The 15,050-nt window shown below is 51.1% G+C and overlaps 1 protein-coding gene across 1 annotated transcript; it reads right to left on the bottom strand.

Annotated features, from left to right (window-relative positions):
- Window positions 1-574: 574 nt before the first annotated feature.
- Window positions 575-4,815, bottom strand: GASK1A (golgi associated kinase 1A; the record flags this gene model as incomplete). Its single annotated transcript, XM_084281610.1, has 4 exons — window positions 575-782; window positions 975-1,078; window positions 1,281-1,403; window positions 3,874-4,815. The coding sequence occupies 4 exons, from the start codon at window positions 4,813-4,815 to the stop codon at window positions 575-577; spliced, it is 1,377 nt and encodes a 458-aa protein (XP_084137736.1).
- Between the last annotated feature and the right edge of the window lie 10,235 nt (window positions 4,816-15,050).

A 15,050-nucleotide genomic window follows, 5' to 3' on the forward strand; every position in this document is an offset into this window, starting at 1 on the left:
ATCAGGCACGTGTCACCTCTTCCTTGGGGAAGACAGAGCTCAGCTCTGGTGACTTGTTAGGAAGGTCTCCTCTGCTTTTCCTCACACCACTCCAGACTCTCTGCTTTTAATATTTTGGGAACGATGAAGGCATCATCAAAAAAAGCCCGATGCAAAGCACGGAAAGATTGTCAGTGACTTCCCTCAGCCTTGAGAGGTGCCTCTCACTGTTTGGCTAACCCTTCCCAGGCTCTCCGTCATTTCAATTGGTCAAAACTGCAGTTTTCAAAGGTGCTGTGGAGGAGAGGGGAGTGAAGGCACCCAAAATCTGGTGGACATCTGATGAAAATCCCATGCTGTGATCGTTGCATAATAAGCCTTGCTTAGTGCCTTTCTCAAATATTCATGGGATGTCTCTGGAGAAGGTCTCCTTATCTTTCCTACAATCCCTTCTCCTTTTCCAAGACATCCCACCAATGGGGGGTTTAAATAAAATTAAAAAAAGAAAAACACCTTTTGGAGCAGCAAGAACCCACCCGCAGCTCCCACATCACAAAAACTGAGGACATGAGAGGCCCAGCCACCACCACGGGGTTCAGCGTGGCGTGCCCCTCGCCGTCAGGTTGTGCTGCTGGAGGTACCGCAGCAGGACCTGCCCCCTTCTCTCCAGGGTCCACAGCAGAGGTCTCAGCCCCTCGGCGCCTCCCTGGCTGTCCCACAGCTCCCGGTCCACGTACAGCGACTCCAGCAGCCGGCGGCCCAAGCAGCCCGACCTCAGCACGGCCACGGCCGCCTCCGGGAAGCTGAAACAGATTCAGGATGGAGACTGCCATCAGCCACCCTCACCCGCTTCACCGGGACACGTGAAAACGGATGGGTCTTCTCCCTGTCAGGCTTCATCTCGCTGCAACACCCAGCGGGTGTGCAGAGATCACCGAAGGCTCTGCAGGAGGGGAGGGATGTCCCACCAGGAGTGTGCGCCTTGCCCGCCTTACCTGTCTATGCCCTGCAGGAGCCTGAAGTTGAGCTTTGCCTCTGGCTGCTGCGGCCGGCCGGCGTTGTCGATGAACACGAGCTGGGACGGGGCGCTGCTCCGGACCTGCCGGTGGGGACGGGAAGGAGCAGCTCAGATACCACGGGCAGTCACCAGCCCGGTGCTTTAGGCTGGGTGTTTGGGGTACTGAGTAACCCCAAGAGCCTGTGGGGGCCAGCAGCTGCCAACACTTCCCAAAAACCTTTATTTTTGGCCATGTCGCTGGGACATGGGACAGGGGAAAGGGTCACAAGGGCTGGGGACGTACCAGGATGTGCACCAGGAGCAGCTCGGCTGGGTTTCGGCACTTCTCGTGGAGCATCTCCTCCACGCAGGGCTCCGAGGGGTCGGGCTCGAACCCGCAGCAGTATCGGTCCAGGCGGTCGTGAACCTGTGGGAGATATTTTGGGGTCCTCAGGTGGGGCAGACAGCTGGGGTGGGCAGGTCCCGGGGATCCTCACATGGAGCTTTTCTTGCTCAGAGGAAAATAAAATGCTTTTAAGCATTTAAGCTAGGGGTGACTGTCCTCTGGAAGAAGTTGGGCCTGCAAGGACTGCTACATCCTGAAGGCCTGAGCCTGCAAAGTCATCTGGGGGTCAAATAGGTGATGAAACACCAGAAGTTTCTTTTTTTTTTTTGGTCTTTCTGGGTGTTGTTGATGGGAAAGCATCCATCAGGGGTAGTCTGTGATTGCTGAAGCTCTCAAGTAGGGCGCCAAAGAGCCTGACTAACTCTCGCGTCACGGAAAAGAGAAGGAAGGGGGCTGGGGAGAGCCACGTGTGAGACTCCTGGGCTTGCGGAGCAGCCCCAAAAATGCCTGTGGCCATCACCACAGCGCCTGGGTGAAGTCCTCAGCTTCTGCATTCCCCAGCTGTCAGCAAAAAAAGCCCTGAAACACAGAGAGAAAGCAAACAGGAAAGTGTCCGTGTGCTTAAATGCTTGAACAAGGGAGGGGGGCAGCCACCCTCACATCCTTCATTTTGGGGGAGTTGAGCCAATTTCCAGACCAAGCAGGTCCCAGGAAGGATGGGACAACCTCAGAAGGAGACAGGGATGCTGCTGCAGGGGTGCAGCCTGAGTGTGCTGGTGGTTTGGGCTCTTTTTAAGGCAGGGGATGAAGCCAGTAGCTGCTCCCTTTCAACAGGGCTCTGCATTTTACCCATGGTAAAGGAGAGGTCTCTCTCTCCTGACACCTCAGGCCTATGGGACTCAGTTGAACATAGGTTGTAGGGGACAGCCAGCAGCCTGAAACTCTCCTACTTGCAAACACTGTGTGTGTGTGATGTAAGGCGTGAATAATGCAGAAGAAGCCAAATTTTAAAACCCTTTAGAAGAAGCTGATGAAGATCTCAATGCCTGGCTCAGGGCTGCACGGGAAGGCTCAAAGTTTGCGGCTTCCCACTCTCCTCAGTGCATGCTGCAGGATGCTAGAGACATTATTTCATTACTACAGTATCCTGCTGGCTTCATGCCTCTTTATGTGATTTTTCCACATGGGAGGATCCCACTGAGTTATTGAGAAAAAGCCAGTGGATTGCTCCTTGATTTATTACTCCTCTGTTTTGGCCCTCTGCAGGAAAGTCTCCTTAAAACTGGATGCTTTTTTTCTCCTGGAGATGCAGCTTTTCCATTGCATTCAATGGTATTTTGGCCTGGGGGAGGGAAAGGGACTGGCTAATCTTCTCATTTGTTTGGCTGTTTCATCTAAAATATTTCCAAGCCCAACCATGACTGCGTCTCCTTTGCCAGCCGTAGTCTGAGGTTATAAAGATTAATGGCCAGGCCATGCCAAAAAAACAGAAAGAGTAACGAGAACACACATTTCAATAGTATTTTTTTCTTCCTCCTTTTTTTTTTTAAGTATGCGTATTTATATATATAAAATTGTCATTTCAGGTAGTTTCCCCTTGTCTAATAATGAAACTTGCAGCCCTGAGGTACATAAACAGGCTTTTTTTTCTTTTTCTTTTTTTTTTTTTCTTTTTTTTTCTTTTTTTAATTTTTTTTTTCCTTTTTTTTTTTTTCCACAGAAACCCCTTTTTCCTCCTCAAGATTACTCCCTAATAAATGATAACTGCCTGTGACGCTGCGGTAATCCCTTGCAGCAGCAGGCTATGGTTTTCCAGACAGATCAGACTGTTAACCCTGAGGAGGAGGAGGAGGAAAACACTACCACACAGAGGGGTAGGGATGAAGACTCCCCACACCAGCAGCACGTCTCTGGAGTGACTGCATCAAAGCCACGGGGCTGGTGCAGGAGATGCTGCCTTCACCCTGTGCTGAGGAGATGAAGGAAAGCTGCCTGGTGGCAGGGATTTTTATTTATTTATTTTTCTTTTGTCAGAGAGACTTTGCCTGGGCTTGAAAGTTGAGGAATTCTTGAAATGTTGAGGGCTGAGCAGAAAAATTGAACCCTTTGCATTCACTCGTCTCTTCAGCATCTACAGCAAGAGAAGCTCCAGCCTCCTCCCACCCCAACTTGCAGCTGAGCTTCACCAGCCTGGAGGCTGGATCGAGGTCCTGAGGCACTTGGCAGTGCCATGGATCACACACCAGACTTGAACATCTTCAGCCAGCAAAGAGCCACCACCTTTTGAATGATACAGATGAGGCTTCAGCTCCTCAGGCTTCTCTGATTTTCACCAATGATCCAGCTAAATGCAATCACCGAGATGTCCCAGAAGGTGCAAAAGTTACCCCAGCAGCCAAAAGCAGTAATTTTTGACTCACATTTTGGCATGTTCTCCCTGGACAACACAGCCTACACAACTCACAGAAGAGAAAGAGATGACAGAGGTGTGCACAGGAGGATGCCGTGTCCCACCAGGCATGCCAGGCAGCCTCCCTCACCTCAACCCTACCTGCAGGAGGAAGTCGAAGAGCGCCAGGCGGCCCCACTCGCCGTGCTGGATGCTCTTGCAGGGTGTCCCCGCCACCACCGGGGCCCTGCCGTGAGTCCTCAGCATCTCCTGGTACTGCAGCCACCCCATGGCGCAGGAGTTCTGGTCGTTGTTGGTGTCCTCCAGGTGCTGGACGTCGGGTGCCCACCAGATGATGGGCCTTGTAGCGCCATTAGTGTAGCTGTAGGGCAGGATGGGGCTGGAGAAGCGGCGGGCCACGGCGGGCAGGCTCCTGTTCAGCCCCAAGACCCTGTCCAGGTGGAAAGCCACCACCTCGTAGAGGTCCCCAGGGCGCTTGATGAGCCCGCAGCACCCATCCCTGCAGTCCCCCCCAGGACTGGGGGGCTGGGGGTCCCCTTCGGCATGCAGGCGGACACGCAGGACCTGCCCGTGGGCCGGCACACGGGTTTTGGAGACCACCTGCCCCTGGGCCAGCAGCTTCATCTTCTGGATGTCATCATCAGAGAGCCACGGCGGGGCCGTCCCACCAAAACGCAGCCTGTCCCCATGCTGGGGGCCGCCCTGCCAGCATGGCCGCTCCACACAAGGCGAAGGGGAACGGGTGCCCAGCTCCCGCAGCCGCCGGCTGTCCCCAGGACGCCTCCTTGTCCCCCGGGAGGACGGCTTGTCCCCACAAAGTGTGGTGGCTGTGTCCTGCCGAGGCCGAGGGGGTGGGGACGGTGATATGGGTGCTGGTGCCATGCGAAGGGACCGGGCCCGGCCGTGGTCCCCGCTTGGTGGTGGGGGCAGGTGGGTGAGCGCCAGCAGGGCCAGGGCCAGCAGGATCCCCAGGGCCAGCAGGGGAGGGTGCTTCAGCCCCGTCCTTCGCCACGGTCGCTGGGCCTGTGGGTCAGAAAGGAGAAAGGAGAGTGTCACTGGTGTCACAGACACGTTGGCCAACATGTCTGCTTTGCCCTAAAGCCCTCCCTGGCATCACAGCGCTGGTTCTGCTCAAAGACCACCTCACTGGCTGTGACCTGCCTGGTGGCCAACGTATTTTATAGTCTCTTTATAAGCTTTCCAGCCCAGCACTGCTCTCGTGCTTTACAGAGACATTTCCAAGCAATTCGGCGATGAGGCTCAGGACAACGAGCAGGGAACAGGGCCTTGTTCCTCTTCGCTTTGCCATTATTTATTTTGGAAGCACAAGCACATCCACAGCGGACATAGCGGGATGGTGTATTGCCAAGGAAGGGATAAGGAATTGTTTGTAAGAGGAAAAGCTTGAAAAAGCAAGAGCTCAAACGCTCTGGGGGTGAGAGCCAGTGGCCAGAGTGACTTGCAGGAGGCAGCTCATGAGAATCACAGGACGGTCTGGGTTGGAAGGGGCCTTAAAGATCACCCAACTCCAACCCCCTGCCATGGGCAGGGACACCTCCCACCAGCCCAGGCTGCCCAAAGCCCCATCCAGCCTGGCCTTGAGCACCTCCAGGAATGGGGCACCCACAGCTTCTCTGGGCAGCCTGTGCCAGGAGAAATGTTTCATCTGCACCTCATCAGCTGATCGAGCACTACCCAAAAATCTACAAGGGCCCAAGTGGGTTTTCCTTCAAGGTCTCAAGGACTGAGCAGATTTAAAGCAGCTTCCAAGAGCTCGTGATGGTGCATTTGGAGTGATTTAGCTTTATAGCTCTCATTTAATTGTTTCTCTCCCAGAAATACAGCACAGCACAGCAAAATGGAGCTGCTGGGAGGAACGCTTCGCTCACACTCAGCTTGTGCCAGCCTCCTCCTGTGCAGCTCCAGGTGTGTGTCAGACCCGCACGGCAAAAATAGAGGGGCTGCCCAGAAATCTCACACCCATCTGAGTGTTTTTCAGAGCCCTGCCCAAAACAACCCAAATAACAACACCTCTGCTGCTTTTTGGGTCCCTGAAACCAGACCTCGAGCTCTGCTGCCAACATTCATGAACACACTTGGGAACTCTTCCCTTTATTGTAATGGTGTGGAAAGCACTTGTCCAGGCACAGCAGCCGAGACTGGCTTTAATTAGCAGAACTCACACCCTTGGGGGAGCAAACAAGAGCCACACGGGGAGCATGGCAAACACAGAGGGAAAACCCCTTTTTAATCCACAGCTGGAGAGCAACGCTGGCCACGGGGAGCCAAGCGGATGGGAACAATTACAATTTATTTATTTTTTACGTCAAGGTGGTTTGCAGGGCGAGTGGTTGAAGCATCCTCAGTGCCTGGAACCACTTTGTCCCCTCTGTGGGCAGGCTCGGTTTGGTTACAGCCGGGGCTGAATCCTGCTCCTGGACCAGGGCCACCGCAGCCCTTTCCCTGCTCAGCTCAGGGAGCCTGAATTTCACTGCCACATCGACAATAGTAAGGGGGAAAAAAAGTGCAAGTACAGCCTCTACGTTATTTCTGGCAGTCAATATTACAAACTTAATAATAATCTAGATGATATAACACTGCAGAAATGGCGCTGTATTTATAAACCCAGGGTAAATCCTTTTCCAAAGAGACTTTCTCCGAGTCTAGGCTGTAAAAAAAATGCTGCACTTTAAGCTATGGCTTCAATTCAGCCTGAAATGAAAACCATACATACCGCTCTGCTTTGCCAGCTTGACAAACTGACAGTACAGCACGTCTTCTCTAGAAATTAGGTACATTTCCCAGCAGGCAAGCTGAAGAAAAACCCATAAAAAACGCTTCAGAGAGGTACGGCCAGGATGCCAAGGAGTAAACAATACATCTGCTCACTCCTCAGATGGACATACAGCACAGCCCGGGCTCCCGAGGGCATGGCCTGGCCACTCGGGGGTGAGATTTTCTAAGTGTGGCTCAGAGGATTTTATCCCCGACACTTTGTTCCTGGGGCGCTTGAAGCTTGGCGGAATTTGAAGCGGAGGAGCCTGTTTCCAATTGCTTCACAAAGTGCATCGAACTGGCTTTGTCGAGCGTGGAAGAAAAGAAAAACAAACCCGAAACTTCATTATCCAGGAATGTGAGGAACAGCCCTCAAACTCAAGAAGATGCCATAGAAATACGTGGCCTGTAAAAGCGGGATCCATCCCTGCTCTCCTCTGGAGCCTGCCAGATAAACACAGAACCAAGTGGACAGCAGGCAATGCAGCCCACCGTGACCAATTTTAATAAAAATTGCTTGAAAAGCCCCCAGAAGCCAGACCTGCTGCCAGGTGGTGCTGGGTCTGTCCTGCAGAGCCCCCCAGTCTGGCCCACTCAGCTCTTCCCACGAGCGTGTCCAAACCAAACCTGAACACGACAAAGCTCAAGTGCCCGGGATGGGGCTTTGAAACTTGCTGTGCTCTGCTCCATCCCCTCGTGCAACATCTGCGCGCCCGCTCCCTTCCAACAGTGCTGCCTTTGTGCCTCGGGGACTGCGCGGAGGATGCTCCGGAGGAGGGCAGCAGCCTGCAGACCACATGCTGGGGTCCTTCGCTGCTAACCCCTCACACGCACAGCCTCTGCACGCCTGGCTTCCTTCTGCTGGAAAACAACATGATTTTTTTCTTCCCCACCTTCTTCAGGAATCAGAAGTCCTGCTCCTCAGCAGCTCGCTTGCAGCCTCAGCAAAGGACACGGCTGCTTTTCTGCTCACCCTAACAATTTCCACAGGATGCCCAAAGCCAGGACAGTGACAGCAGCAAGGAGCCCAGGGGTTCCTCTCAAGTCCCCTTCCTCACAATGTCCCCCACCCTAAAAGCTTCTCCCTGTGTACTCCTGAGCCGCTCACCAGCTTCAGCCCTGCATCTCCAGCAGGGTTGTGCTGCCTCCTGCATCGCAGCAGCAAAGAGCAAAGGTGCTGGGAAGTGACATCTAATTTTGCAGCGTGTTCTGGGCTACACGGGGATGAATACATTTAAATAAAATCAAGTTTTATTCCCTTCTTGCTCTTGATGAGCTTACCGATCCTGTTGATGAGTGCCTGAAGAACCACTAAAACTCTCTTACACATTTTTGGCACCTGATCTGGTCTTATTCCTTTTATTGGGGGTTACATTTGTCCTATATATGACTTGGGGGGGTGGGTTTTGATCCATTTATTTCCAGTCTTCATGTTGAGCTGGCGCACCAGCCCCGGAGAAGAGGCACACGTGCTCAGTGCCCTGCGGGGGCTTTGCACGACTGGCTCCAGATTCCCTTGGACGCTTTTTGGTGGAGGATGGACAAGTCGGCTGGCTCAGTCTCCCCTCTCTTGCTCTAAGGGATTTTTTTTTTTCTTCCTGAAGAGTGGAGGAACGCATTCGTGGGATTCCACAGCTGTGGCCAGGAGGGGAGGGACAGCGGGGCCATTCATCCCCTTGGCTTTATTGAAAACAGAATTGTTCATTCGTGCCCATCCTCAGCTTCAGGAAGGTAACCGTTTCCCTAGGTTTAACCCGTTCCTTTAGTTCCTAGGCAGGGAAAAAATAAAAATAAAAAGGGAAAGGAATCTGCTCCCTGCCTGTCTTTGCCTCCTGCATCCTGCTTTTCCTTCTCCCAGCCGACCCCACCGGGTGAATGATCACAGCCCGGCTCTGAGGGGCTTTGCCTTTGGGGAAGGCAAGCAGCCACAGGGTTACTGAGCCTTTGGAGGGGTAATTATGGCATTTGGCATCTCTGCGAGAGCATTAATAAAGCGCCGTCAGCCCCTCTTATGTGTGCTGCCTCGTACTGGGAGAGCGGCAGAGTAGCTGGAAATTACTCACCGGCGGATTTTGGAGCTAGAAGCGAGGAGGCATTTCCCTCACGCAGCCTTCCCCCAGCCCGCTGCTGGCATTCGGTGTGTTTTCAGCTGGAGCTGGGGACACAGGGGAGCAACCCCAAGCCCTGGCCTCGCCGTGCTTTAAAACCCAACAACACTCCCCAAAAAAAAACACTTTTTGATGCTGGTAGGAAACCGGCATCATTAATCAGGGAACTCAGAGTAGCCCGTGCATGTGCTCTGCTGTGAGTCCTGCTGCTTGCTCACCAGCACCACTGGCCCCACAGCGTGCACCAGCCCCCTGAGCACCCCCAGCCATGCTCCCGGGACTTAAAGGCATTTCAGTGACATGTGTGGGTGACACCAGAACAGTTTTTGGCAGCAGCACCTCCTGTCTCGCCCAGCACCTGCATCTGCAGCCGCTACCCGACACGGGTTTTTGCAGGGGTGGCAGAGCAGAGGTGGGTAAGGCACTGCTCGCTTCCTCAGCTTTTTAATTAACTGCTTTGAGATAATTAAACACACTCCCTTGATTGTTAACCATTCGCTTTGCCCATCCCTAGTGTTACAAAGGACAAATCCATGCTGGAGTCTTGCCTGCATGCTCCAGCCCCACGAGGGATCCCTCTGGACTTGTCCCATGGAAGCAACTGGGGGGATGGCCTCGCAACACATCCCATGGACCCAGCATCCCTTCCCAGCACCATCTCAAGGAGGAAAACCCCAAAATCATACCATGGCTCCCAGCAGCAGCCGATGTCCTGCTCCTCACGTGCAGCAGAGGCGGCACGCGGTCACCTCCCGGGCTGGGCACCAGCTCCTGGCAGCGCTTCCATAGAAAACCAGAACATCGCAAACCATAAAATGGAAATAAAAAATTTAAAAAAGAGAGAGAAAAATAAATAAAATAAATGAAAGTTTTTTTTAAAAGTCCAATCCACGCGGCTCCTCTCCCTGAGGCACTGTCACCCCCGTGTCCCTTGGGGCTCGGGGCAGCCTCCGCGTGGGCTCCCCGCTCCCGGCAGGCGGACGCCCGGCCAACTTTGGCCGCCAGTTTTCCAACTCTGCAGCAGCCCAGACCCACCTCCCTGAGGCTGGGAAGGGGGGAGCAGGCATTTGAAGAGTCTCTTTTTCACAATAAAAGCCCTTCTTGCTGCCTTTTTCTTTTTTTTTTTTTAAATACAGAGGGCGAGTTCGATCCGGGAGGCAGAGGTAAAGGAGGCTGGAATGACACGTGTTCCTCCTGAGCTCCTGCTCTGGGACAAGCAGGGGACAGGCAGAGCCCCAGGGACCTTGTTGGTCCTGCTCCACTGCGGCTGGGAAAGCGAGCCCCAGGTCTGCTGATGGGTGCCCCAAAAAACGCCCTTCTGGGGTTTTTAACAGCATTGAGCTGCTGCCTTTCAGTAGCAGTGGGAGGTGGCTCCTGTGTCCCCAAGCCCCTCTAGCCTGCTGACCACGCACAGCCCTGCGGTGACATTGCCCAGGACTGTGTGCTGGGTGCAAGAAAGGGCTGCAGCGTGATGCTCTGCCCAGCACGGGCTTCTACCAGTCCCAGCTCCCCCACACACCCTTGGCACGTTGAGTGCATTTATTTTCCCCTTTTTGTGTCTCCCAGCGCCTTTTGTTGTTCCTCAAAACTCTCCCTAAGCAAATACACGGATGGAAGGTTAGGTCCAAAGGCTGCACGTTGAGCATCTCTGTGCCAGCCTCGGGTGGGAGGAGTTTCTCCCATTTCTGAGGCTTCTGCTTTCCTCTCCTTCTGGTAATTCTGAAGTGAGCCAATTGATATGCAATTTTCTGTCAAAATGACTCCTGTTGGTGCAACAGCACTGTGCACCTTGACTGACAGGCCAGGCGCTCCGGCTCCTCTCTCCAGCTTGCTTCTCCTCACAAATAACCCTTTAAAATGCACACCTGACATCTGAGGAATTCGCCGTCAGAAAGAGGCACGGATGGCTGCTGCAGGAGGCAGACTTCAGGGATCAGTGGCCAAACTGCCGGGATAAGGCCACAGAGCCTGCAAACAGATGCTTCGACCTCAGCACTTGGAAATTTCGATCTGATTCCCACTCCCTCCTCCTTCCCCTGGAGAAGTTTGAATGGATTTCTGAGGCCCAAGCTCTACCCAGATAAATCACTGCCTATCAGCCACTGATTAGAAATGAGCTGCTCAGAAAACCTTCAGATTTCTCCTTTTCCCCCTGCTCTCTCCTGTATCTTCTGGTAAATGGGCCTCCAGAGGTGATTGCTCATTCCTCCAGTTTGCCTTTTAGGTGAGGGATGGGAACTCTGCATCGCTTTTCAGACCGTGGCCTTGCTTTTGCGGGACAGGCACAGTAATGCTTCAATTGAATTAGGGTTTTCTTTCCATTTTTTGATTTCTCAGGTGGGCAAGCGGGTGTGCGGAGGCCGTGTCCAGGACCAAGCTGCTTCACTAGCACCTTATCGCTGGAAACCATCCCCGTGGCTTAATAACCTGAGCTGCCCCACACGTGGTGCCTGTGGGATTCCTCGGGATCAACGTGCAGTCCTTGAGCTCTCTGGGGCCACAGATGCCTGCTCGCACCTCCCCCAGGGGATATGGACACGCTGCTGTTTTCTGGGGGGTGAGAGAAGAAAGAGAGAAAATGAGACAGAAGCAATCTGTTTCTTTTCCTGGAAGGAACTTACTGGCATATGCTTGAATTGGGTCCGCAAAGAGGCTATATTGGCCATTTACATACCTCTGTGCTGTGCTCTGTTGCTGCGAGGGTGGGCTGGGATGGAAGGAAGCTTACACATGAACACGGGGAGACAGACACCCGGCACCGCAGCGGCACTTCGTCCTCACGCCTGCTGAACACGGGGCCTGGCCGACATATGGGCTCATGAATCTTTCCTGACAGCCCTGCGGTGGCAGAAGCAGGGAGCGGAGCTTCCTGGTTGTAAATCGGTCATGAATAAATTTAGGCTGGTAATTAGAAAGTTTCTGATAATCAGAGGCATGAAGTTCTGGAAGCTTCCGGATAGACCAGAGGGAGCTGGCTGGGAGCCTCTGCTGAACCACTATAGGGAAATGTAGGGCAGGAGGGTGGGATATTGAAGAGGGAAGGCTTGGGGGTTTTGGCCTTTTGGCCAAAAGCTTTTTGGCTCCCCCAGGGAAGGAGATAGGAGCAGACCCAGCTGAGGTTTGCCCATGGTGCTTTCTGTGTCATGTTTGTCTCAGGTTTGTCCCATACTTCAGCACAGGTTGCCTCTGAGGTCTGTGAGGAAATTTTTTTTACCCCACTCGTTGAGAGGGAGCATTTCTCCTCCCTCTTTGTTATGTATCAGCGCTGCTCTCCTAATCACTCAAAACAGACCCGGAGCCAAGCTCCTCACAGGCTTTGAGTCAAAATGAGCCCCAAATGAGTCTAAAGGAGATACTGAAGGTGATGGACAGGGGGGCATCCCCTAGCACCCTTTTTCCTGCTGTGGTAGGTGCTGTGGAGCTGGAAAAGGAAGGCCCAAACTCACGTCCACTCCCTTCACAGCGTCTCCCTCTGGCACTCTCGGGGCCAGATACCTGCTCCCCACTAAAGCAGAAGCGTGGTGTTGTTAGCAGATGGCAGACACTGCCTCTGAGCAAACACATCTTCCCCTCCAAGGTCACGTTCAGGTGGTGGGGAGCCGAGGTGGCCTGCTCCCATTTGGGACGAGGATCTGCATGCCCTGCAAAGAGCAGCAGCTTGCCAGCCTCCCCCTGGGCCTTGAAAAATGCTCCAAGCAAGCAGAGCAAAAACGATGCCACTTTCAGCTAGTCAGGCTTAATTTGCTTCATTATGCCATAAACTCTCGGATTTTTTTCATTACCCACAGAGACTTGCAGGATGAGCTAAGGCTCACATGTGCAATGTGAATGAGATAAGCAGTAAAAATAAGAGATAAACAACCAAAGGAAAAAAAAAAATCATTTAAAGTTATTCAGGGGCTCCAGGGAGGAAGAGAAGGGGGAAGGAAAGGAAGAAGCCCACAAGCCTATTTCCCATCCTTTCTTTAGATCACCTTCATGCAGTAATATAGATAGCAAGCTCTTTTTTTCTTTTTTTTTCTTTTTTTTTTTTTTTTCCCCATTGCTTCTTTTATTTGATGGCTTTTGTAAACACGAGGTTCAAACAGTGGCTCTAGGAAGTCTCGGCTGCTGAGTTATTGTGAAAAGCACTCAGAAGTTGTGCCCTCCCGCTGGGTGTCTCTGTAGGTAAATCTCCAGCCGATCTGAAAGCTGCTCTCTTTTTGTGCTGTTTAAATACGAACACTGCTACTTTTCCAAAAAAAATCCACCTTTCCATCAGAGCAGAGCCCCCGATGAGAGCTGCCCATACAACCCCCACCAGCTGTGTGGGGCCCAGCACGAGCAGGAGGGCCACCACCAGCAGGCCAGGCCTCTCCTTGCCACATGCATGAAGCAGCACTCCCAGAACAAGACAAAATGTCCCCAAAGTTTCAGCAGGATGCCCCCAATTTTTCAATACAAAGATTAAGCTATAGGTAATTACAAGATCAAATAATTTGAAAATGTAATGGTCAATGTGCCTAAGCAAACCTTGACTGGAGGTCAGTTTGGACACCAGCACTTGAAAAGGAGGTTCAGTGAATCCAGAGATCCCTCTTCCCAGTGCATTTCATCTCTAATAAAACCAAAATACATTCAGATGCCAAGCATGGGATCAAGAGAAGTGTTTAGACAAGAAACAAGAGCACTTAAATATAGATTTGTTTTGGTTTTGTCTTTGAAGATATCTGCATAACCAGCAAATCACTCGGCCCAGAACTGTGGCTGGTTCATGGAAGCATTAGTGTAGGTTTTACACCTTTTAGCTGTAGGTTATGCCAAGGGGCCCAGTCCTGCTCCTATCATTGCTCACATTGCCCAGACTTTGCAGGGAAAAAAAAAAAAAAAGATTAATACTGTTTTTTCCTGCTGTTGATATCAGTTCAGGAAAATTTACCTGCTGATCTCAGGAGGAAACTGGGGCAGAGCATATTCCCCTCTGCTCCCAGTAAGTCCCATACATGCTCTGTGTGAAATCAGGTAAGAAAATAAACACCAGGACTTCACCTTCAGCTGTTTCTGAACACCGGATCCTGTTTCTTTACACTCAGCTCCACGACGTAAATGAAAGAAGTATATCCTGATGGGCAAACTACATCTTAGTCAACTAGGAATGCAAAATTAAGATACAGATAAAGCAAACCCATTGTTTTGAAATATTTGTGCCATCATCTCTGTTTGGCAACGTTCCCTCACTGAAGGGCAGCAGTTGTCTGGTTGGGGTAAGCCTCAGGAATATAGTAGTGAAGAGCTAACATTGCCATCGTGTGGTAAGCATTAGAAACAAAGCGATACTTTGCATTTTTTCTATATCCAAGTATCTTTAAAAAAATCAAAAATAAAAAACAGACGAAGCAGCACAGGCGGCACAGCACCTGTTGTTTGGAAAGCAGGTAGACTACTGACATGACGTAAAGCCCCAAAAAGTTTCAGAAAGGTTTTGTTGACTTGTGAGGACCACCACTTGCTGCTGATGCACAGCACACTGTCCGAAACACAGCGTAGTTACCAAAGACTGGTAAATTCTCTTGTTTCTCTGTCCCCCTTTCCTCCTAAGAGTAAAAAAGTCTGTTTCCACAGAAGCAATTGAGGAGAGTGAGGAGAGTCGTGGTGTTACAGAACCAAGTTTCTTCCAGGGCATATAAAGTGGTATAGGGGGGAACGGACACAGTGGACAAATTCCTTGGAAGCGAGTGCTTCCAAAATGGGCAAGGATGAAAGAAAAATCACTTGTGAATTGGTTATGAGTGATATGCCTTTCAAATTAATCTGAAGCTTGAGTTTCAGAGTAGGTGGATTTAATCACTTTGAAATCCAGTGTAACTCAAAATCTCCAGGTGCTTGAACACAGCGATCATTCTCAATTTTAATCTCAATTTGCATCATTTCTTAGGCTTTTCTTCCTTAGCTTTAGCCATTCATTATCAACCATGTGCTTGAACTCAATTTCCACAGCTTATAAATAGCTCAAGACAACATAAAGTGCTTGAGCAAGCAGATGCCCAATTTTGGCTTAAATAAGCAACATTAGGCACATAACGACTTTGGAGCATACATTTTTAGAAGCATATGCTCGTACTCATATATTGTTAAATACACTGATGTATTTGGTAATATACTTGAAGGTCTTACAACCTTCATCTTAATATTTTCCCTCTTCAATGTTATGACAGTAACAATAATTTGCTTTTTGACTACAAGAGATCTCAGACTTCTACAGTTTCTTCATTCAACATGAAGAAAATACATCTTCTCAACAAACTGCACACAAGAAAACATATGGAAGAAACGGATGCTGACATTTAGATGTAGACTTTAAAGCATGGAGACTCAACCCATCATTACAGTGTTTCAAATTAATTAGTTTTTAGGTCATGCCCCTTTTTGCTTATTGGTTTTGATTAAAAAGTAGTA

The sequence above is a fragment of the Netta rufina genome (genome assembly GCF_964035555.1).
Source record: "Netta rufina genome assembly, chromosome: 2".
In the NCBI taxonomy this organism is placed as follows: Eukaryota; Metazoa; Chordata; class Aves; order Anseriformes; family Anatidae; genus Netta; species Netta rufina.